This window comes from Girardinichthys multiradiatus, chromosome 5, assembly GCF_021462225.1.
Source record: "Girardinichthys multiradiatus isolate DD_20200921_A chromosome 5, DD_fGirMul_XY1, whole genome shotgun sequence".
Lineage (NCBI taxonomy): Eukaryota > Metazoa > Chordata > Actinopteri > Cyprinodontiformes > Goodeidae > Girardinichthys > Girardinichthys multiradiatus.
This window is the reverse complement of record NC_061798.1, coordinates 3516602-3542355: the sequence shown is the minus strand read 5'-3', so window position 1 is coordinate 3542355 and position 25754 is coordinate 3516602. Positions and strand designations below refer to the sequence as shown.

The following is a 25754-nucleotide window of genomic DNA, read 5'->3' as shown; positions in this document are numbered from 1 at the left end:
TCACACTTCTCTTCCACTTCGAAGAGCTCACATCTAGTGGCATCTACTCTCTGGAAATAAAACCTTCGATCAGTAGGTTTGCTGGCCTCAATGCTCACACACACCTTTTCGGATCTGCTCACAAATTTGCTATGGGACTGAGATCAGAGCTTCGTGATGGCCACAAAACATTCACTTTGTTTTTCTTAAGCCTCTTTATAGCTAATCTCCAAAAATTAAACTCTTTGTTTCTGAGTGCATTTGCATATTCTAATCTGGCTTTTTATTTTGCTTCTAGGGTAACGGCTTCTTCTTCTCTGAGCGGCCTTTCAGCTCATGTTAGTACAGGACATGTTTCACTGTGTAATGACACCCTTTTACTATCTTGAGCCAAGATCTTTGCAAGGTCTTTTGTTTTTGTTCTGGGGTTGATTTGCATATTTTACCTCTGGAACAAGGTTCAACTCTGGAACAAAAAACCCAACTCCTTCCTGAACAGCATGATGGCTGGACATACCCATGTTGTTTATACTGGTGAATAACTTTCAGGCATCTGGAAACTACCTAAAACAAGACTTGTGTAGGGTCTACTATTATCTCCCTGATATCTTGAATGATTTATTGTGATATTTCATTTGATTTTTCCAATGTATTCAACAATACATTCACATGTTGAGATTGATCTTATACTGTAGTTATGAAAAATTTATGAGGCAACAACTAGACCAACAGTAGTTGCCAAAATGTAACTAATGACTTTAAGTTATGTTTATCCAAGTTTAACCAATCCTTGATTCAGTTTCACAAAAGAAGAGATGCATACTTTCAGTTTTTTATGGAGATTGACTCTGTAACATAAGCCTGATCCAGGCCAATCTAACAATTAGGTTTTGTTAATTATGGACCTTGTTGTTATCACTCGGGCTCAAGTCACTATGTTCAGAAAAGCTGCATCCTGCATGAGTACAGGTTTAAGTGGGTGAAATATGTTAGGTGTGCAGAGAGCTGGGCCCAAACAACCAGAACCACGAAGAACTGACTCTGGTCTGAATGAGCCCACAACATTGTGCTGGTATTTTTTGTCCACGGAATGGAGCCAAATGCAGCAGATATAGATGAATAACATTTTTCTGGCATGTTGATATTGTACCACCTTTTAATGATCTGTGCTCCCACAATAAATATTGCGATCTAAAAGAAAATGTGGAATCCAAAGGCAGGAACACTCTGCACCCCAGAATGCTGGTAACCTGAGAAAACCACATTGAGAAAATTTTTTTTTTAATTCTAAATAAATAAATAAAAAACTAATACAATTATTTGCACTCAGGTTCAAAGACAAACTTTAAAATCTTTTATTTTAGATCATTTTAGCCATCCATTATCTGCCAGACATCACTCTGCTCAGTGACACTCTCCAGCTCTGTCTTGGGGATCCTAAGATGACCAGTTGGTAATCAGTGCCTTGCAAAAGTATTCACCTCCTTTGTATTTTCCATGTTTTGATGCTACACTATTAAAATTAATTGTTTGAAAGTTTGCACCTTTAATTTACAGAACACGCATACAACCATTATTTTTTTATCGTGAAGCAAACAACAAATAGGATAAAATCAAAAACATTTCAGCGTGCAACCCCCCCTAACGTTAGTACTTTGTAGAGTCACCTTACAAAGTACTAACGTTAGTACTTTGTAGAGTCACCTTACAAAGTACTAACGTTAGTACTTTGTAGAGTCACCTTACATCTGCAAGTCGCTTTGGATTAGTCTCTATGAGCTAGCCACTGCCACTGTGATTTTTGCCCATTCGCCAAGGTAAAACTGCTCCAGTTCCTCCATGCTGGATGGTTTTCGCTTGTGAACAGTGATCTTCCAGTCTCTCAAATGGTTTGAGGTCTGAACTTTGACTAGGCCATTCCAAAACATTTAAATGTTTCCTGTTAAACCACTCGTTTGTTGCTTTAGCAGTATGCTTGGGGTCATTGTAATGCTCGAAGATGAACCTCCATCCCAGTCTCAAGACTGACAGTGGTTTTGCTCATAAATATCTTTGGATTTAGCATCATTCATCTTTGCCTCAACTCAGACCAGTTTTCCAGTCCCTGCTGCTAAAAAACATCCCCACAGTATGATGATGCCACCACCATGTTTCAGTGTGGGGATGGTGTTCTTGGGGTAATGGGATGTGTTGGGTTTGCACCAGACATAGTGTTATCCTCGGTGGCCAAAACATTCAATATTAGTCTCATCTGACCAGAGCACCTTTCTCCATACATTTGGGGAGTCGCTCACAGGTCTTCTTATTTTTAATACTAAGTAATTTTTTTTTTCTTCTGGCCACTCCTCCATAAAGCCCAGCTCTATGGAACGTACGGCTTATTGCGTTCCTATGGACATATTCTCCAGTCTCTACTGTGGAACTCCGCAGCACTTTTAGAGTTACCTCTAGTCTCTGTGCTGCCTCTCCAATCCTACTTGAGTTCTGGTGGGCGATCCTCTCTTGGCAGATTTGTTGTGGTACCATGTGTTTCCATTTGTAGATAATAGATTTGATGGTGCTCCAGGGGAACATCAATGATTTGGATATTTTTTTATACCCCCATTTTCTCACTTGTATGTCTCAACAGCTTATTCCTTAACTTGTTTGGAGAGCTCCTTGGTCTTCATGGTGCAATGTTTCTTGCTTAGTGATCTTGAAACCTCTAAGGCCTTTCAGAAAAGCTTTGCTTATAGTGACAGATAATGTGACAAGTTAACTTCCTTTCACTAATTATGTGACTCTTTAAGGTAATTGGTTGCAATGGCTTCATAGCAAAGGGTTAAATACATATGCACATGCCAATTTCCAGTTTTTTCTTTTATCCTTCTTTTACCCTTCTTTATCCTATTTTAATATATATTTTTCTCATTTCACTTCACCAACTTTTTTGCCTGTCCATCACATAAACTAAGATTAAAAAATAATTTAAGTTACAGGTTGGAATATGACAAAATAGGTAAAAAGCCAAGGGAGTGAATACTTTCAAAAGGTACTGTACAAATGGACTTCAGTCTGACAAAGAATCTGTGGTGCAAGCTACCGATTAGGGTAAGTGCAAGGACGGCCCCCTCAACATTAAGGACTTGGAGCTCATTACCAAAGAGAACTCTTGAAAAAAGTGGCTTGCGCTGTGTGGGTGTGGCTTCATCGGCTTCTCGGCCATGGAGTTCACCTGTGGGGGTGTGCCCCTGTGGGGGAGGGGATTCATGGCGTTTGGGTTCGGGGGGATGTGTTCGATATCGGTGTCCTTGTTGGGGGTGGCAGGTGGGGAGGTTCTTGTTGGGGTTCACTGGGGGTGGGAGACTCATGGGGTTGGGATCGGAGCTCATTGGGGGGTCAGGACCGCTCCGTCCTGGGGCAGCTCCGGTTGGCGGGCTGCTTTGAGCCATGTGGACCCCTCTTTTGTACATAGCCCCCTCTCCGGAGGTGGATGGGGGTTGTTGGGGACTGGGTTCGGGGCGGGGGGGCGGAAGCCGGGCCGGGGTCACCCGGGTCTGGGCGGTGCGGTGCCGGTGCTCTCTGCCTGTCTCTGCCCCAGAAGGGAAGGGGACCACCTCCTGGGTCCGGGGGCTGGTTGCCCCTAGGGGGTACCAGCACCTGGACCTGGGAGTATAGAGTATGCATGGGGAGTGTGAGTGAGTGTATGACATGCACTGTTGTTTGTCTTTACGTTTGGTGCGAGTGATTTTATGTGTATGCATGAGGGTGGGAGTGGGTGATTGTGACTGTGTGCCTGTTTTTTTTTTTGTTTTTTTTGCGACAGGTTGTGTCTTGGACTGCTCCCTCTCCTGGATCAGCTTAGGCCCCCATATTAGGGGGGGCCTATTTCCTCCCCGCCACACTACCTGCCGGTGGTTGGAGTCTCTGCCCGCTGGTGTACTTGTGGTTCTCGCTGTCCGGGGCTGGGTGCTTTGGTGTGTGCTGGCTCACTCCCAGTGGCTGCTTGCCGGGGCCTGGCCCCCTGGGCTCTGTCGGGCCTCTGCTTGGGGGGTGGCATGTCCCAGGGTCTTGGGCCTCTGGGTCCATGGCTGGATCTCGGACGTGGACGGCTGCCGGTGGGGCCTGTGGGCTCATCGCTGCGGCTCCCTGGGGCTTCTGCACTGTCGCTGCTGGGTGGTTCCCCTGGGTCTCTCCACTGCTCTTCTCTGGGGGGGTTGCGGTAGTCCCGGCGGTGGTTCTCCCGGGGTTCCTGTGCTTTGGGGGGCCTTTGGATGTCTGTGGCTCAGATCTCCTGAGTGTCCATCCAGGGAACATGGGGCAGGTCTGTGGGTCCTCACACTCGCTATTGCATATTTTTGTGGAGAAACCTTGTATACAAAAGCGCGTGCACACCCATACTCACAGGTGTTAAGCTTCAGGTGTTGACAGATACACAGATGTTCTATATTGGGCTGCACCTCTCACTAAGTACATTTTATATTCAGAATTACCGTGTACTATTTTGTTAAAAAAAACAAAAAAACAGCAAGCAAGGTGTAATCTTGTATCTTGTATTCTCTTCATCCTTCTTTCTCTCCTCTACTCTTTCCTCCTTTTCTCCCCTTTTTCCCTTTTGCCCCATGTCTCTCTTTTTTTTCCTTTTCATTTCAGTCTCCGTGTCCGTAACAATTGAAATATTCCCAAAGAAGTTTATAATAGTTTCTTTTATAAATATAAAGCAGAGTTTTAAAGCATTAGCTGTAATGCTCCGCTTGTGAAAGTAAATCTGTTGGGCAATTTCTTGCACTCAGACAACAATTCTGAGCGCTACTCTGCCGGACAGGACATGGTAAAAAAAAAAAAAGGAAAAAAGTGAAAACATGCAAAGAGCTGCTCAGCTATTCAAATTGGTTAAAAGTATTTCTATCTGAGGAAACCCATCGAGTCAGTGACTTGCAGTATTCACTCCTCCTGGATGAGCATGTAGAGACAGTGGACAGTCACTGGCGTTGACTTTGCAGCAATCCCTCATACTGAGCATGCATGTTGCGACAGTGGAGAGGAAAAACTCCCTTTTAACAGGAAGAAACCTCCAGCAGAAACAGGCTCAGTGTGAGCGGCCATCTGCCACGACCGACTGGGGGTTTGAGAGAACAGAGCAGAGACACAAAAAGAACACAGAAGCACTGATCCAGGAGTACTTTCTATAGGAAAGAAACGTAAAACATGAATGGTTATAGCTCCTTTAGTGGATTCATCTAGGAGAGAAACACAGCTAAGCAGATTAACTCTGAGCCAGTTTTCAAGTCTAGAGTGCGAAAGAAAGCAACTACAGTTAGTCAGAGTAGAAGCTCAGCCAGTAGCTATGTCTAGTAGAGAGTGTGTCATCTGTAGAAGGTGAGCATTAAGTTGTTGGCAGCAGCAGCTCAGCCGTTTTCCCCCTCCATAGGTAAAAACAGAGCCGGGTCCGATGTAGCTTCTAAAAAGAGAAAAAAACAGAGAGAGAACATAGAGTTAAAAGCTGAAATAACATCAAATAATGCAAATTTGGAAAGTAGTATGAGAATGTAGCAGAGAGCGCGAAAGTGGTCTTTATGTCATCCAAAATACTTCTTCAGTTCATTCATGGCTTTAAAGTACCAGACCTGTAGCCAGAGTGATCACACTGTTAAGGTCACATGAGTCATTGACCCAGCCCTCCATCCTGTACACCGGGTCTCTGAAACTTGTGAACACGTGAGTTGGCTTCGTTATCTGCCCCAAGGTGGCCGTAAAACAGTAGGGTCAAGGCTGATGAAACCTGGAGCCTAAGAGTGATCCTTGTCTCTGAAATATACATCTCATTTTCCAGTTCTGGAGGACTGAGAATCTACACCAACATTTTGACCATACCCGTTTGCACAATCTCTCTAGATGGTCCAGAGTCCTGGCTTTTCTCTGATCCTTCCTTCTCCTCAGTTCACTTACAGATTTGAGTTCTTAGGGCTGGCATGGTTATTTTTGGGTATGGTTATGCAATTCTGTGCTGATTTGGCTATCAGTGTGGGATCATTATTATTAGTTCATTATACTTCTGAAAGACCCATTTTACTGGTAGAGTCCACCAGATCTCTATATAGATCTTCTGATATTTCAAAGAGTCCATGATGCCAGATGTCTAACAAGGTTCCCAAGGCTTCAGAAGAGAAAGAGGTCAAGAGTGTTACATAACAATAAGTTCAATGTACCACAATGGCCTCCACTCACCAGATCTGTTTCTAATAGAGCATCTTTAAGATGTGGTGCAAAATTCGCATCATTCATGTCCAGCCAACAGATCTGTAGCAACTGTGTGATGCTATTATGCCAGTTTGGACCATAGACTCTGATGAACATTTTAGACACCTTGTTGAATCTATGCTACATAGATCCACGGCTGTTCTAAAGTGAAAAAGGTGAGACTTGGAACTAGCAAGGGGTGTCTAATAAATTGGCCAGTGAGTATATTTTAAGGAGTTTCTGCACATATTTACCAGAGGGCCCAGTAAGTGTGGCCAGCTCTGGATGTATGTTTCTTTAAACCAATAGAGTAAATGGATCAGCCATTGTTTACAATCCAATAATCCTACATTCATTCATCCTATAGTACCATCATACTCGTTGCTATGGTTGCAGTCAGCAGGCTTTTAAAACTATACCTCAGAGGGGCTTTAAGTCTCTTAAATTTGTTTAGTTTAAAATGGAACAGCTGGCAGTATTTCACAGACTTAAACAAATGGGAAAAAAAACCAAGCTGAGTTTCATTTTATTTAGTTTAGGTACATTTCTCCAGCCCAGCCTTTACAGACTCTTCCTGCCTCAATTTGCTGTTCAGTCTTTCAGATGCCTCATCTCCCCCACCTATCCTACAAATATAGATTAACAGGCTTTCACACTTTCCAACTCCAGTAAAAACAACCCAAAACAAGGACAAATGGAATCTCTCACTTCAAATGATCCATATATTAGGAAAAACACATTACTATTGAGATAAATAAATAAAACTCTTCTATTTTTTCTCGACAGCACTTCATCAGCATAAATGAATGCTTACTGAAACTTCAGCAGGGGCAATCTACTTTTCAGACAGACTTTCAGGTCAAGCTGTAGTGTTGGTTACAAAAAAATAAATGTAGCAGGGATTCGGATGTTTTAGCAGTTCTGGTTAAAACAGTGAAATGAGCTGCAAATCAACTGCAGGAATTATACATTTGTAGTAAATGGGATAAAAATACATCCACAGGCAAGAACTATCTGGACCTAACTCAGCACACCGCATTTATCAACCGTGCCCTCACCATTGGTGATGGAAGGTCGACCCCATCACTACTGTGGCAGTGGAACAATCCATGTGATCTGCATTACAGAGTAAATTCTGAACACATTCAACTTTAACAGTTCAGTGAGCTGAAATCACTACATGTATAAGACTCTTTACCTTTACCTGTATGACTAAAGAGGACAGAGAATGAAACAAACTGAATTTTTGCTATTTTTTATCATTTACAATGACGTGCTTCATAATTTCACACTGTGCCATGTCAGACAATGTGTTTAATGGGAAGAACCAGCAGTACAAAGTATTTGTTCTAAAAGCTCAGGAATTCACACAGTGGTCTTAATTATGCTCGGCATGATCAGACGACATGGACTCTGTAAAGGCAAACAGAACAGTTTTAGCTTGTTTAAGGATCTTAGACTGGTGAGCAGGAAAGGAAAACCTCCAACCTGTCTGCTGCACCAAAAACAATAACTGCTGTTATCACCTAAGCTGACATTACTAAATGTAGTGTTTTTCAGTTGAGATCAGCATATTTTAAAAGCACTTATTAATGACAGAAGACCTGAAGGCTATATCAGAACAAGTCAAATTAAAACCTGCTGTAATTTAATTCCATTCAGTAAATACCACAACAATTCAATTCCATTTGATCCAATTCAATCCCATATTCTGTAATTTAACGCAGTCAAATTCACCACTTTAGTACTTCAAACAGAGCAGTTTGGAAAAAGTTGTCAGACTGCATCTAATCTTCCCTTCAGACAGCAGGTTATTCCCTTCTGGTAGGAGTTTCTCCTTTTACACCTTACAGGTATGAACTGATTAAGCTTACATGTGAATTGTGAAGTGCTCAGCTCAGGCTTAAGTGTGGTTGCTGAGCACTTCCCTGAGCAAACCCAGAGAAAATGTCAGATATTCAGAAAAATGTTGCTATATGAGTGGGATATTTTCATCTGACTTTCAACTGAACCAAACAGAAGTTTTAATTTAAAGATTCACAATGTGTCAAACACAACTGATCTTCACCAATGTGTCATTGTCAGCATGTGAGCAGTGTTAGAGAAACCTCTGTTCCATCAATGATAAGGTAAGGCCAAGCTGAGGAGCTAGGAGCAGCACATAGTGGGTAGGACACCAGCAGACCTTTCCTGGCAGCTGGAGGAGACTGAGGGCAGTGCTTTTTCATTTTCATTCTTCCTCCTCCAATCTTCAGATTTCAGTGCAAAAATTAGAGTTTCTGTAAAAACCCTCGTTTAGAGTTCATGTTTTTGGGCAAACTCCACAAGCTTCACTTACACCTTTGATTAAAGACTATGAACTACTGATATTTGATAGCAAAATCTCTCTTCTCTTTCAGTGAACTTGTTGAAATGTTATCGTTATAGCCTGTCTAATAAAACTTAGTAGCAATCGAATGTAATATTGCTTCCAGGATTTAGAATTTGCTCAAATGAATTTCCTCAGTGTTCCATTGGTGCAATGAAGTCTGATCCCCAGTCGCTATCACTCAGTAAGTGAAGCTACGCAGCCACGTGGCCGATCAGGTATATGTTATCATACAGATGGCCTACAAAGTCCTCGGAGACATTATGAGCAGCTCGCCGAGTGTTCCTGATGAACTCCCTCTTTGACATTTTGTTTTTCACATGAGGGCTGGTGAGGTCGATGGACAGCAGGATCAGACTGTAGCACAGCACGTACACAGCATCTGCAGAGAGAAAACAGACAACTCATTATAACAATAACCATCAAGAATAAAGAATACTCTTGTACATGTAGATACTGTCAGGGCACATAGGAATTCTTTGTGCAGTACCTACAGATCTGTCACTCCTGCTGAGCCTCAATAAAGTCACAGAAAAAGAAATAAATAAACTAATTAACAACCCCCTCTACTACTGAACTGACCAGATTAATATTCCAGAAGTTTGACCCACGTCATATTATATTCTGATTAAAGAGTAATTCTTTAATTTTTGAGCAGTGGACATTTCACAGAGAGTGTAGACATAGGTGCCGCTGCATCTAGTAAAGATGTGTAAAAACCCTCTAATCTTTAGTTTGACTACATTTATTCTATGAGGAAATATAATTGAAAAATAATTGCTTTTAACAATAGTACAACTGTTGCACCCCACCCGCTGTTAATACTTTGTACAGCCATATTTTGCCAACAGGACATCACCTAATCTTCTCCTATAACATTTCACAGGGTTAGAGCATACAGAGAGAAATCTTAGACCATTCCTCTTTACAAAATCTGTCTAGATCTTCCAGAGGATCTCACTCTATGGGTTTTCTACAGGAATTAGGCCAAAGAGCATGGATTGGTAGGAGGTCTATTTTGTCTAGTGAACTATTTCAGTGTTGCCTTGGCTATATTTGGGATCATTATCCGGCTGAAAGACTAAGTTATGACCCTATTTCAGTGTTCAGGTACAGCCCACCAGATTTTTATTTCAAATGTCCCTCTGTTTTAAAGACAGATTTCCCAAGACCTTTAGATGTGAAACAGGTGCAGAGATCATCCACCAAACCTAACAGTGGGCATTTAATGCTTTTTCCACATGTTGATCTTTAGTTTTGCACCAAACCCACCTGGGGTTTCTGAAAAGCTTAGTCTCATCTAACCCAATCACCCAGTTCCCAGTAGGGTTTAGCAAACCTTAGATGCTTGCATTGATGATAATAGGACAGAAAATGTTTTTGTGGCATCAGTCCCAAACAACTAGTCAGATAGCATCTAAAGGTTGCAAAGGAGACATAGAGGCTCCAACATGCTACTCTTTGCTACAGTTCTCTAACAGTGAGCTTCAGTGGTTGTGTTTACTTTCCTACCTACCTGCTTACTGTGTGTTGTGGTCAGAAAAGATGTTTCTACATCTAACCTAGCTGCCAATGGCTAAAAGAAACGGGTCTCTGCGTCACATCATATTTATACCCAAAGGAACAGAAAATCATGGAATACTAATTATTTGCTCCTAGAATCTGTGATCAAACCTTCAATAACTGAGTATGGGATTTGAAGAAATTTTCTGCACCAAATAAATGTAAACTAATCCAAAAGCTATTGTTTTCTATGTTTTTCTATGCAAGTCAATGCTACTGTAATAAGATCTCTACCAGGGCAGGCCATTGTTTCTCTTTGTCTGAATGCTGACTGAACTGCCTTTCATTCATTAATAGCTTAGAGTTAAGTCTTACACACTACTCCTAGAGTTAAGTCCTACACACTACTCCTAGAGTTAAGTCCTACACACTACTCCTAGAGTTAAGTCCTACACACTACTCCTAGAGTTAAGTCCTACACACTACTCCTAGAGTTAAGTCCTACACACTACTCCTAGAGTTAGGTCCTACACACTACTCCTAGAGTTAAGTCCTACACACTACTCCTAGAGTTAGGTCCTACACACTACTCCTAGAGTTAAGTCCTACACACTACTCCTAGAGTTAAGTCCTACACACTACTCCTAGAGTTAAGTCCTACACACTACTCCTAGAGTTAGGTCCTACACACTACTCCTAGAGTTAAGTCCTACACACTACTCCTAGAGTTAAGTCCTACACACTACTCCTAGAGTTAAGTCCTACACACTACTCCTAGAGTTAAGTCCTACACACTACTCCTAGAGTTAAGTCCTACACACTACTCCTAGAGTTAAGTCCTACACACTACTCCTAGAGTTAAGTCCTACACACTACTCCTAGAGTTAAGTCCTACACACCACTCCTAGAGTTAAGTCCTACACACTACTCCTAGAGTTAAGTCCTACACACTACTCCTAGAGTTAAGTCCTACACACTACTCCTAGAGTTAAGTCCTACACACTACTCCTAGAGTTAAGTCCTACACACTACTCCTAGAGTTAAGTCCTACACACTACTCCTAGAATTAAGTCCTACACACTACTCCTAGAGTTAAGTCCTACACACTACTCCTAGAGTTAAGTCCTACACACTACTCCTAGAGTTAAGTCCTACACACTACTCCTAGAGTTAAGTCCTACACACTACTCCTAGAATTAAGTCCTACACACTACTCCTAGAGTTAAGTCCTACACACTACTCCTAGAGTTAAGTCCTACACACTACTCCTAGAGTTAAGTCCTACACACTACTCCTAGAGTTAAGTCCTACACACTACTCCTAGAGTTAAGTCCTACACACTACTCCTAGAATTAAGTCCTACACACTACTCCTAGAGTTAAGTCCTACACACTACTCCTAGAGTTAAGTCCTACACACTACTCCTAGAGTTAAGTCCTACACACTACTCCTAGAGTTAAGTCCTACACACTACTCCTAGAGTTAAGTCCTACACACTACTCCTAGAGTTAAGTCCTACACACTACTCCTAGAGTTAAGTCCTACACACTACTCCTAGAGTTAAGTCCTACACACTACTCCTAGAGTTAAGTCCTACACACTACTCCTAGAGTTAAGTCCTACACACTACTCCTAGAGTTAAGTCCTACAAACTACTCCTAGAGTTAAGTCCTACACACTACTCCTAGAGTTAAGTCCTACACACTACTCCTAGAGTTAAGTCCTACACACTACTCCTAGAGTTAAGTCCTACACACTACTCCTAGAGTTAAGTCCTACACACTACTCCTAGAGTTAAGTCCTACACACTACTCCTAGAGTTAAGTCCTACACACTACTCCTAGAGTTAAGTCCTACACACTACTCCTAGAGTTAAGTCCTACACACTACTCCTAGAGTTTAGTCCTACACACCACTCCTAGAGTTAAGTCCTACACACTACTCCTAGAGTTAAGTCCTACACACTACTCCTAGAGTTAAGTCCTACACACTACTCCTAGAGTTAAGTCCTACACACCACTCCTAGAGTTAAGTCCTACACACTACTCCTAGAGTTAAGTCCTACACACTACTCCTAGAGTTAAGTCCTACACACTACTCCTAGAGTTAAGTCCTACACACTACTCCTAGAGTTAAGTCCTACACACTACTCCTAGAGTTAAGTCCTACACACTACTCCTAGAGTTAAGTCCTACACACTACTCCTGCTACGTGACTACTCATACTAGTAGGTCCAAAAGTTAAGGGGAACCAAATGAGGGATTTGTTTGTCTACTGTCTAATGGCTTGAAAAAAAGCCTTAAGTGGGTAAATTCATGCTTCACTAAGAAGACTCAAGCCAGGGATTAGATGAAGGTAAACCTTCACTTTCAGACTGGACAATCTGTGCTGAAACATTAACAGCCCTGGTAGTTAGTTTGTACCTAAGTGTACAGGTCAGGCTATTCATTCTACCCAATTGATTCTTTATATCCTATAAATGAAAATATGTAGACTGCTGTAATCTTTCTTGTTGTATGGAAATATATTTATATTGAACCACTATTTTCTGGGAGGGAAGAGATAGATTTTTCAAATAAAGGCAAGAGTTTCTGGGAACAAAGTCCACCACCAGGTGGAAATCAATAAAAACTATGTACAAAGTTGTGCAATGGAAGAAAGACAAACTATGAAATAAGACACAAAGGAGGTGTATTTTTGCTGAATGAAAAAGTTTGGGTGAAGAATAAATAAATAGAAATTAGATGAGAAACAGCTGGAATGTCAGAAGTGAAAGTGGATTCAGGCTTTAGAGATACATTTATAACTACTTACATTTTTGTCATATTTTTCTACTGTTAAAACCTCAAACTCAAATTTTCTTGGAATTTTATCTGATAGAACAATTTAAAAAAGTGCATAACTGTGAAGTGGCAGAAAAATGATACATGTTTTTCAAATGTTTCTTACAAATTACCGGAGAAGAGTGGTCTGCATTTGTATTCAGCTCTTTACCCCTAAATGAAATTCAGATAAACCAATTGCCTTCCCCATCCCATCTGTTTTGCAAAGAGGAATAGGCATCTCGCTTTCTAGATACTCGTATGGACATGCTTTATGGGGTGGCTGTTACTTAGTGGGTAGAGAAGTCTTGCAATGAAAGATTTGTGGGTTTGATTCCAGCACCCTCCTCAATGTGCCCCTGAGCTAGAAAAGCCAGCCCATTTACCCCAAAAGCTTGCAGCTGTAATCAAAGCAAACAGAGAATCTACAAAGTGTTCACTCAGAGGAGCTGAATATAAATCTGTTTGTTCCCACTCAAAATGATGCACTGCTTTGTGTTGGTCTATCACATAAAATTCCAGTAATTGATGTTTATAGTTGCCGAGAGACAAAACTCCAAAAATGAAATGGAATGAATCATCTAGCAACGGGCGGTAGTCATGAGTGTTGTGTTTGTAAACTGATATCATAGCATCTTAGGCCATGGCTTCCAAAAGGAAACAGCTCAATGGGTAAGGTACAACACAAAGCATTACTCTGTCTCCTGCTTTACTCTTACTGTTTGTTCTGCAGTCTGTTTGTGCTCATATAAACTAAAAGCTGGATACATTTGGGAGAACTCTTGTTTAATAATAATAAACAGACAAATATTTAGATTACTGGAGGCAAAATCTAATAAATTATCAATGGATCAATAATTTTACAAAAAAGCATTTCCTAAATACATTCAATATACAGCACAAACATGTGCAAGATCTTACCAGGGCTAAGGCCAAGGTCATGGACTAGGCCAGGGTTACAGGTGCAAAATCTGTGGCTGAACTTGGTGATGAGTGTTTCCAGATACTCTCCTCTCTCCTCGGGTGCATGTATGTGTCGGAAGAAATCCCTCAGAGCATTAGGGAGGAACTGGTTGCTGAAGTTATGAAGAGTCACCAACTCATCCAAGACATCTCGCCTGAACAGACAAAGGAATATTCCCATGAATACCAATAAACTGCAGTAACTTTGTTGGTTTTTGTTAATTAAAGTTGTACATGTTAATTAGGAGGTAAAATAGGAGCTTAGAAAAACACTCCAAATTTAGAATTTCAAGCTGATTCCTTCCAAGTTGGGTAGACTTCCAAGAAGGCAGGAACAGTCATATAAATTCTAATTGCAATGCAAATATACATCTGTAATGCAAATCCATCATATAATATGCCAAAACACAACAACAACAAAGACGCTGGAAATGAGATTATTTTGGTATGAAAGGGTCAAGTACAAATAATAAACTCTAAGGCAGAACACTTCTTAATATATGATCAGATACCTAATCGACAATTTAACTGTTCCCAACTTTCCTCTGTAAGTGATATTTAGATACTGTTCAATTTAGCAACATAAACCACCATTTCAATTCAGTTTGAAATGAAACCATGTACCATGTTTTTCCTACATGCTACAGCAGCAAACATATTTCTGCTGGGCATGGGCTGGTTACTGGTCACTCTCCATCACACCGTTCCTACAGTTTAAACATGTCAGAACGATTCTCTGGCTTCACATGGCATAAACCGAGTAATGCACCGCTGCATATCCCGCACCTATGCTGCGTACTGTAAGTCAGCTGGCTGAAACAGACAAGTTCAGTTGCTTGGAAATATTTCCAACCGAAAGAGAACCACCCATCGCTCTTCCAACAGCATTCCTTTAATAAAAATACAGACAAGCAGCATGTCTGTTGAGCAGGCTCTATACTAACCCAACTAATTAACAGCTAATATCAGCTTGCTATTACTCTATAACAAGCAAAAAGACAAAAAGGTAGAATATTCTGCAGAACATTCAGTTAAAAACTACTACTATATTTAGCATATGTTTATTCAAGATATTTCATTTTGCAGATGTATCAAAATTTAAATTACCAATCAAGATTATACATAACATCGCACTAACTCTTATAATCAATAGAGCATAAGTAAAAATAATTGCTGCTTTCCTGTTTTAAATACAGTCAGATCTTGTTGCATATTTAGTTTGAATTTTCTGTGTAAATACTGTGAATCTGTAATATTAATAATCAACGTTATCATACAGTGAGAATCTCATTCATAATTCCTTCAATGAATCTGAACTATGTGAAGAAATGTAATATAGGAAAACGTGTATTTGTGTTAATCTGTTTACCTCTCATCCAGGTAAATCCTCAACATCTTCCAGTTGAGCCGTCTGGTGTAGAAAATGAACTTGGCCAGCTCTGTGGGATGATCTATTAGTATTCCTTTAGACATGAAATAGCCGATACCCTACATGAAGACACCAAGAGGAAAAGATGAAGAAATTACAGCATGTAGCTGTGGCAGAACATCTACAGGACCTGAGGTGTGGGATGTCTGTGCATGGCTAACCTCCTGTGGGTTAGCATTGAATGTCAGGCTACCCTCATCTAGCTGAAGGTAGAGTCTTCGATATGAGAAGCCAGCAGGTAGTCTCTTGTTGTAGATGGAGCAGTGTCCCCATGTCGACTTGCACAGCCTGATGGATTATAAAACAGCACATATGAAAAACATTACCTACCTTCAATGGTAAAAGAAATCTCAATGATAATGTAGTCAAGCTGCTTACCCCTGCCACAAATATTCATCATTTCCCAGGTCCTGCCAGACACAGCCAGCCAGGCACAGATCAGTAGCATTCAGGTACGAGAGGATAGTAATACCTAGTTCAGGTGGAAGCATCTCCAGATCTATAAACCCATGCTGCACTTTACCTACAACCACAAAAACAGATGTATATAGAAAACAAATATGTAGATCTAATAAAGTCTTCCCTGTTGGCAAAATCTAGAAAATTCAATATAAAATTCAATATGCCAATTGGTCTGAAGGAATACAAACCATTTGAACACAGGTGATTCTATAGTACTACTTTCATTCTATAAATGCAGCATCTTTACTTTCTAATAGACCTTTACACAACAATGAGCTATTCTGAGCAATGTGGGCTTGGACCAAACACTTAGCTGGACTCGCTGTGGTTTCTAGGAGCCGTTTGTCTCACAATGATGCAGTTAGATGCTTTTATGAATCTTTTCTGTTGCTTTTTGGACATTTTGAAAATAAAAGAAGATGATAGAAGGAAAAACAGAAAGATTTCATGAATGCTTGCTTCTGTATAAATGCAAACTCCTGTAAAGGGATGTCTTAGTATCAGAGTGGAACAGTGTTAGCACTCCCCCTAGTGGCAACTGTGCCGTTGTGTTGGAAAACACCAGTGACCACTATTCCAAGTAGGGGTCCAGCTGCATTTTAATTAGCCGTTTTACCAATGGAGACACTGCACCATCCTTTATGAAAGAATACATTATTATTCCATGTCACAATTCTTTGAAGACCAATGTCTCAAAGCGCTCAGGTCTTTGACCTAATCAGGATTCACATGATTGGTCTGGAATGGGAATGTGAGCAGCCTGTGAATAAATGTTTAAGTATTAAAGCTTTTTTGAAATTCAAAATGATCTGTGATGTTTTCATCATGTTTTCTTAATTCTATGAGCATAATAATGTTTGTGTGGCAAAGTAACATGATAAAGTACAACTGTTCTTAACAGTAATAGTTTATTTGGAGCTTTATTGCTACAAACCCACATCACAAGCTCATTGTGACTGGATTCTTTGATCTTTTTTAAATCTTCATAATATTTTCCCTCCACCAATGCTATGCTTTAATGCATTTTCAAACAAGACTAAGAGAAAAACACTAAAGAACTGTGGGTTAGGTGAGTGTAGGTGAAGACCTCACAGTGATATTTTTCTTAGTAAAGTGCGTGATCAAGTCTGACATCACAAACTTTTGCAGACAGCTGCTCAACAACTTAAAGACTCAGAAAAACACTTTCACAGCTTCTCAGCCAACAAAACGGACACCAAACAGACACTATTAGCATTTACTGGTTACTGCCAGGTGATTTCATCAAGGGTCTTCAAGGAATCCATAGGTTGAAGTTACACGAGAAGTATATGGTCAGTTGCCTTTATATGAACCTGGGTAACATCCCATTCATAATCCATAGGGTTTAATATGATGTTAGCCCAGACGTTGCTGCTATAACAGCTTTATCTCTTCTGGAAAGGCTTTCCACAAGATTTAGGAATGTGTTTATGGGAATTTTGGATCGTACTCCTAGAAGTTCATTTGTGACACTGATGTTGGATGAAAAGGCCTGGATCAGAGTCTCTGCTCTAATTTATCCCGAAAGTGTTCTTTTATGTTCAGATGAAGACTTAGCCCTGACCTCAAATTTCCTGAACTCAATCCTGGAGGAAAATCTAGAAAGAGGCTGAAAAATACTTGAGACTGTGGTGAAGGTTCACGTTCCAGCAGAACAACAAACCGAAACATACAGCCAGACCTACAATGGAGTTATTTAGATCAAAATACATACATTTGTTACAATGGCCTAGACATCAGCTCAAAAAAATAAAGGGAACACTTAAACAACACAATATAACTCCAAGTAAATCAAACTTCTGTGAAATCAAATTGTCCACTTAGGAAGCAACACTGATTGACAATCAATTTCACATGATGTTGTGCTAATGGAAAAGACAACAGGGGGAAATCTTTGATGATTAGCAAGACACTCAATAAATGAGTGGTTCTGCAGGTGGGACCACAGACCACTTCTCAGTACCTATGCTTTCTGGCTGATGTTTTGGTCACTTTTGAATGTTGGTGGTGCTTTCACACTCGTGGTAGCATGAGATGGACTCTACAACCCACACAAGTGGCTCAGGTAGTGCAGCTCATCCAGGATGGCACATCAATGTGAGCTGTGACAAGAAGGTTTGCTGTGTCTGTCAGCGTAGTGTCCAGAGCTTGGAGGCGCTACCAGGAGACAGGCCAGTACACCAGGAGACGTGGGGAGGACGTAGGAGGACAACAACCCAGCAGCAGGACCGCTACCTCCACCTTAGTGCAAGGAGGAACAGGAGGAGCACTGCCAGAGCCCTGCAGAATGACCTCCAGCAGACCACAAATGTGCATGTGTCTGCACAAACGGTTAGAAACCGACTCCATGAGGATGGTATGAGGGCCCGACGTCCACAAATGGAGGTTGTGCTCACAGCCCAACACCGTGCAGGATGCTTGGCATTTGCCAGAGAACACCAGGATTGGCAAATTCACCACTGGCGCCCTGTGGTCTTCACAGATGAAAGCAGGTTCACACTGAGCACATGTGACAGACGTGACAGAGTCTGGAGACACCGTGGAGAGCGATCTGCTGCCTGCAACATCCTTCAGCATGACCGGTTTGGCAGTGGGTCAGTAATGGTGTGGGGTGGCATTTCTTTCCATGTGCTCGCCAGAGGTAACCTGACTGCCATTAGGTACCAAGATGAGATCCTCAGACCTCTTGTGAGACCATATGCTGGTGCAGTTGGCCCTGGGTTCCTCCTAATTCAGGACAATGCTAGACCTCATGTGGCTGGAGTGTGTCAGCAGTTCCTGCAAGATGAAGACATTGAAGCTATGGACTGGCCCACCCGTTCCCCAGACCTGAATCTGATTGAGCACATCTGGAACATCATGTCTCGCTCCATCCACCAACGTCACGTTGTACCACAGACTGTCCAGGAGTTGGTGGATGCTTTAGTCCAGGTCTGGGAGGAGATCCCTCAGGAGACCATCCACCGTCTCATCAGGAGCATGTCCAGGTGTTGTAGGGAGGTCATACAGACACATGGAGGTCACACACAATACTGAGCCTCATTTTGACTTGTTTTAAGGACATTACATCAAAGTTGGATCAGCCTCTAGTTTGTTTTTCCACTTTAATTTTATGTGTGACTCCAAATTCAGGCCTCTATTGGTTAATAAATTTAATTTCCATTGATGATTTTTGTCTGATTTTGTTGTCAGCATTTTCAACTTTATACAGAACAAAGTATTCAATGAGAATATTTCATTCATTCAGATCTAGGACGTGTTATTTGAGTGTTCCCTTGATTTCTTTCTTTATTTTTAGCAGTGTATGTACAGGTCCTTCTCAAAATATTAGCATATTGTGATAAAGTTCATTATTTTCCATAATGTCATGATGAAAATTTAACATTCATATATTTTAGATTCATTGCACACTAACTGAAATATTTCAGGTCTTTTATTGTCTTAATACGGATGATTTTGGCATACAGCTCATGAAAACCCATAATTCCTATCTCACAAAATTAGCATATCATTAAAAGGGTCTCTAAACGAGCTATGAACCTAATCATCTGAATCAACGAGTTAACTCTAAACACCTGCAAAAGATTCCTGAGGCCTTTAAAACTCCCAGCCTGGTTCATCACTCAAAACCCCGATCATGGGTAAGACTGCCGACCTGACTGCTGTCCAGAAGGCCACTATTGACACCCTCAAGCAAGAGGGTAAGACACAGAAAGACATTTCTGAACGAATAGGCTGTTCCCAGAGTGCTGTATCAAGGCACCTCAGTGGGAAGTCTGTGGGAAGGAAAAAGTGTGGCAGAAAACGCTGCACAACGAGAAGAGGTGACCGGACCCTGAGGAAGATTGTGGAGAAGGGCCGATTCCAGACCTTGGGGGACCTGCGGAAGCAGTGGACTGAGTCTGGAGTAGAAACATCCAGAGCCACCGTGCACAGGCGTGTGCAGGAAATGGGCTACAGGTGCCGCATTCCCCAGACCTGGGCTACAGAGAAGCAGCACTGGACTGTTGCTCAGTGATCCAAAGTACTTTTTTCGGATGAAAGCAAATTCTGCATGTCATTCAGAAATCAAGGTGCCAGAGTCTGGAGGAAGACTGGGGAGAAGGAAATGCCAAAATGCCAGAAGTCCAGTGTCAAGTACCCACAGTCAGTGATGGTCTGGGGTGCCGTGTCAGCTGCTGGTGTTGGTCCACTGTGTTTTATCAAGGGCAGGGTCAATGCAGCTAGCTATCAGGAGATTTTGGAGCACTTCATGCTTCCATCTGCTGAAAAGCTTTATGGAGATGAAGATTTCATTTTTGAGCACGACCTGGCACCTGCTCACAGTGCCAAAACCACTGGTAAATGGTTTACTGACCATGGTATCACTGTGCTCAATTGGCCTGCCAACTCTCCTGACCTGAACCCCATAGAGAATCTGTGGGATATTGTGAAGAGAACGTTGAGAGACTCAAGACCCAACACTCTGAATGAGCTAAAGGCCGCTATCGAAGCATCCTGGGCCTCCATAAGACCTCAGCAGTGCCACAGGCTGATTGCCTCCATGCCACGCCACATTGAAGCAGTCATTTCTGCAAAAGGATTTCCGACCAAGTATTGAGTGCATAACTGTACATGATTATTTGAAGGTTGACGTTTTTTGTATTAAAAACACTTTTCTTTTATTGGTCGGATGAAATATGCTAATTTTGTGAGAGGAATTTTGGGTTTTCATGAGCTGTATGCCAAAATCATCCGTATTAAGACAATAAAAGACCTGAAATATTTCAGTTAGTGTGCAATGAATCTAAAATATATGAATGTTAAATTTTCATCATGACATTATGGAAAATAATGAACTTTATCACAATATGCTAATATTTTGAGAAGGACCTGTATATATGTATATATATATATATTTATAATTTAATAAAGTTTGCACTGTTGTCATCTGTTGCAAAAACAAAATGTTTTTCACAGACACTCTGCACCCATTCAGATCAAGCTTCAGCTATTTAGCAAATAATAAGATAAAAATTAGAGTGTGTAGATGTGTAAGGCTGGTACAGCCATGCCCCAAAGGACTAGCAGATGTAAGTGCAGCAAAAGGTGGTTCTAAATCATATTGACTCAGGGGGGCTAAATAAAAATACACATCATATTCTGATTTTCATTTACTTTTTAAAATCATTTTCCAACTCAAAAACAATGTGCTTGCTTTGTTTAATTACAGTAAAACTTGATAGAGTCAGTGGTTGTGAAGAGACAAAATGTGAAAAATGAAACATTTGTAAGACATTGTAAATCAGCACATTGAAGTCAAAATAAACGTCCTAAATGTTAAGCATTTTCAGACAAAACCCTTTGTGTTCATGCTCATTTCCATACACATAACCCCATTGTTTGATGTGCCAGGATGAGACAGTGCTCTCTATCGTACTGCATAGCATCATGTTTGTGTTGATGCTATTAATTAATACTACCGTTATACTATTACATGTATAAATTGCATTTCAATGGGTGTAAAGATGCGTGGCTTTAATCAAAAATGCTCATTTTCTATGCATCTGATACTGTAGCAGCCATGATGAGATGCATGCAGATATCTGCTCATGTCAAGAAACTCGGTGGCCTGAGCTTGCAGCTCAGAAACCACATATATACAACACATTAGCGACACTTTAATAGACTTTATTCAAATGTATCAGCAATTCTCCAATAATAACATAACTTGATCGTGGTGGTATTGCATGGACAGCGGAAGAGCGGGTGCCCCATATACAAAGCCTATAGTCCTCAACCTAGCTGTCCTGGGTTTGATTCCTGACCTTTGCTGCATGTCTTTCCTCCTTTCTATTGAAATAATGATCAACTAATTTAGTAATTGAATAATCATTAACTGGCGTATGCAGACTCACAAACATGCCGTTTCCCAAAAGAACAACCCACTCAGGGCAGTAATTAGGCCAAAATTGTAAAAACAAATATATACATTTTGTATTTGAGATGAAAAACCTTCTTTGTCTGTATATATGCTCTATCCAGAACTCCTCAAGTGACCTAGCTTTAGCTTCACCTGGTTCAATACAGTAAGAAATTTCCTATTAAGCACCTTTTGCTATCCAATTATTAAGCAATTAATCCAAAAAAATAGTCAACAGATTAATTGATTAGTAAAATAATTGTTAGTTGCAGCCCTATATGTAACAGGGGCACATCACAAGCAAAACACATACTTCATGATGGTGATAGAAAATGCTGTTCATTTAATCAATTTAAAGTTGCTGAAGCGGTGCTGTGTTAGAGGCTGTGTGTATATAACAACCGGAAATCATCAGCTCACTAGCTGTCAAATGCATTCATGTTCATTTCTACAAGGTAGAACACTTTGCCACAGTTTAACCAGCCACCATAGCAAAAATAACAAAATAAATGCTGTAACATTACAGACTCAAATATCACAAATGACACAAATATCAAAAATGTATTCAGCTCTTCTTTAGCCCTTGATTAAAATCTTTTCTAAAGTAAGATTCAGGAAGATCCTTCCTGAACACCTGATACATTTTGTTTAGATTTTTTATAGTAGACATTTTTCTATAATTAAAAAGAGAACAATGCAATATTCTGTTTAACTTAATTAGGTTTGGACATTTAATGACTGTAAGACAAAACTCATCAGAAGACAACAATGATCCTTCAACCATGTATTGATAAAGAAGAAAGTCTCTAAGTGCACTTGATGATTATTCATACCTCTGCGTGTCTTCAGCAGATGATAGATGTCAGGGCTGTAACAGTGCTGTGGAACCCTTCTCTGGGCACAGCCCCCATCTCTCCCTAAAAACAGGAAAAAAAAGGAAATAGTAAACAGTCAAAGTTTTTATTTCCATTCTCTCTGACCATTGAAAATAGACATACTTTGCATATTGTCCCAAAGATTGTACCTGTGATATAAAAAAAAAATGGTGGAAATACCGTAGTCTCGTTTTCCTCCTCCGCTCTCAGCCAGTTGGTCGGCCAGCTCTTCCTGAAGCTGCTGCTGTTGTCTGGGAGGAAGCCTCCACAATGCCTGACCCATCTGCAAACAGCAGATACATCTTATAGTAAATAAAAAAAATACAAGTAACTAAGACGACTGATAGTAATCTTTATGTACCTAACAGTAACAAAGGGCAGAACACTGCCTTCTTCTTTGCCACTCACATTACAAACATTGTACATAATCAGGTGTTTAGACAAATTGCGTAATTAGATTACAATTTATTTGATCTTCCTTCAGTTTTTGTCATGATTATTACTGTGCAGATTATTCATATGCGAATTCATTCAGAAATTCTAGATTAAAAAAAAAAAGTTTTTTTTTTTATGTATTTTGCTACATTTGTTTCAGTACAGCCATATTACTAGCACAGGTGATGGAGTCCAGCTAAGATCACTCTATCATAGTTTTGTTATATCAGCATCAGTTACATCCAATGAAAAGCATGCAGCCACCCTTAAATTTCCATCAAAATTACTTCATATGGAATAAAATTGCTGCAAGGAATATTGACCCTGAAAGCTCTATGCATCATCAGGAACTTCAAACTGTGAGGTGTAATCAGGAAACCTTTAGAACGCCCAAGACTGTCCAGCAAGAATGTCCTGAGGAATTTCCTACAGAATTGTGAGCCACCAACACAAAGCTTGAGCAGCAATGGCAGCATGCGAGTGTGAGCAGTACTGCATGCACAAGGAGGACAAGAGTTTGGAAAAGAGCCATGTGACAAGAAGAAACCACTTCTGTCCGATAAAGCAATCAAGAACAGATGGAAGTTCTATGGGACAGACATAAGGAAAGTGCTATAAAGTTCCTTTCTTTGAAGAAGCTTCCTTCCTTTGTTTGAAGCATCTGGAACATTTTTGTCCAAAGAAAAAAGGTCAAAATTAATATCGAAGTGGTTCAAAGACCAGGATATCAAAATTTGGGACCCATGATCTTAACCTTACTAAGAACATGTGATCAGTTTAAAAAAAAACAGTAGTTATAACACTAAACATTTATTATTAAATTATTATTCTGTTCAAAGTCAAAGCAAAGTGCTTATTTTATGAAGCACGAGAACATTTGCTGTAAGGAAAACATTTATTTAGCTGCTGAAATCTTATTTATCCACATGATAACCGAAGCTTTTTAGGTGAAAGAATGTATTTACTTACTAAAACACTGAATCTAAAAAAAACAAGAGAACATTTTTATTTGAGAAAGCAGCATGCAGCATGTCAAAGGGATTTACAATGTTATGAAGAAAACAGTCAACACTGGTAAAATTGACTTTGATTCAAAATTTGATTAAACACCTTTCAAAGTGTTTCATTGTTCTTTAGTTTACCAGATATACTACACAATTAAGTCAAATTTTGTTATTTATTTTTAAAAAAGAGGTTTTATTTTTTTTATTCTCTGCTTTTTTATATTTTCAGGGGAAAATGCATGCCAAAAATAATTTATACTCTTTTCAATAGTCAGTAAAAAGCAATTTTTTGTTTTTCAGCCATCAAATCCTTCTCATTTTTGCTGCCAAGCTTCTTTGCATGTCTCTACTGTAATTCTGACCCTTTGTCTGAATGAGGTAGGAAGGACTTAATGCAATCACCCTAATCTTTAAGTCACCCCAAGGATCCTCTGTTGGACTGAAACCAGGACCCTGCAGGTCCCACCAAGGTTAATATTACTTCCACACAGAGGAAACATGGTTCAAACCTAATTCTGCCATGAGTTGGAATCATTTTAGCCTTAAGTGTATGAACAATTTTGAACATTTTTAGATTGTTAAAACAATCTAAAAATGTGGAAGCCAATAACCATCTTGTGTGTCACTGCCACAGCTTTAGGTTATATCTGAGAAAGGACTACTGTTCACCGGTTAAACAAGTTTGACAGTATTTAGGTCACTGGTGAAAAGCATCAAAAATAGTCTCAGAATATGAAGCCATGTTTTTACTTCAGAACCAATTTCTATATTTGATTAATATAAAGTATGTATGTGGGGTTTCGTTTCGTTCGCGAATGCATTGGGCTCGTTCCAGCAAGCATTAATAATTCGTTTATTACGTTAAAGAAGTCCAGTTATTCTGTGTTTTCCTGTATTCGGCACCTAATGAATTAGTTTCGACGATAACTCGACGTATTTAAGTGGACAAGCAACCCAGACTGAGATGGCAGCTGTCCAACACGCTGCCCTGTCCTTTCCGTCTCAGTATCAGCTGTGTTGCATAAACAAATCCACTGCACTGTTGTAAACATCAACGATGGAACTTTCAGCAAGCAAGTTCGTATGACCTGTAACCCGCCTTTTCTTCATTCTCATTGGTCAAATAAATGACAGCGGTTGTTAAACAAGAATTTGATAGGTCGGATTTACTTTCACTCAAAAGCTGAGCGAAATCCCCGTGCTAGCTTACCAAGCTAATTTAACTTGACAACAGAGAGCCAAAATGTCTCCCTTTTTAACTGTAGGTTATTAAAGCACTCGTGTATTGTTTGTTGTACAAGTATACGGTTTCATTACGTTATTGTTTCGAGACAACCTTGTAAAAACTCTTGCCACCTACCTGAGTTTAGGGATTCCTCTGACAACCTGACCTGCTCACTAGGACAAGTGAAAATGTTGATTTCATGCACTCAAATCCAGCTCCCAGTCATCTCCTGCACAAACCCCAACCCATACAAATAAGCTGCTCTGATTCAGAAAGCTTCCATACTGGGGTTCATTGCTATTATCACAGGGCTATCATCTGTTTCCAGCCTCCTCCTTCTCATACTGTCACTGCTGCCCCTCCCCTTCCTCCGCTGCCATCACTGAAACAACGTTATCAACATTGTTCACAATAATCGGCCTCTTTCCATCTCCGTTCTTTTCTGGCTAAAAGCACAAAATAAAATTGGGGCGTCAGCATCCAAGCACAAATCTAGACATTCTCTCTGCTTTTTACAAAGCACAGAAAGAAAGTTCGTGAAAGCTAC

General features: G+C 40.3%; 1 protein-coding gene across 1 annotated transcript; it reads right to left on the bottom strand.

Moving 5' to 3' along the window:
• Nucleotides 1–6707: 6707 nt before the first annotated feature.
• fbxo8 (F-box protein 8) lies at nt 6708–25723 on the bottom strand. Its single transcript, XM_047366776.1, has 8 exons — nt 25343–25723; nt 22724–22826; nt 22502–22585; nt 15662–15806; nt 15445–15571; nt 15224–15342; nt 13813–14009; nt 6708–8948 (listed from the first exon to the last, which is right to left on the bottom strand). The coding sequence occupies exons 2-8, from the start codon at nt 22824–22826 to the stop codon at nt 8761–8763; spliced, it is 963 nt and encodes a 320-aa protein (XP_047222732.1). The 5' UTR covers nt 25343–25723; the 3' UTR covers nt 6708–8760.
• Nucleotides 25724–25754: the final 31 nt, after the last annotated feature.

What these genes read in the sequence shown, in the direction of transcription:
- fbxo8 (XM_047366776.1), bottom strand. Translation starts at nt 22,826, where the DNA reads ATGGGTCAGGCATTGTGGAGGCTTCCTCCCAGACAACAGCAGCAGCTT. An exon ending in AGGAGGAAAACGAGACTACG is followed by an intron (nt 22,586 to 22,723) that starts GTATTTCCACCA and finishes TCCTGTTTTTAG; the next exon opens with GGAGAGATGGGGGCTGTGCC. An exon ending in TCTGCTGAAGACACGCAGAG is followed by an intron (nt 15,807 to 22,501) that starts GTATGAATAATC and finishes TTGTGGTTGTAG; the next exon opens with GTAAAGTGCAGCATGGGTTT.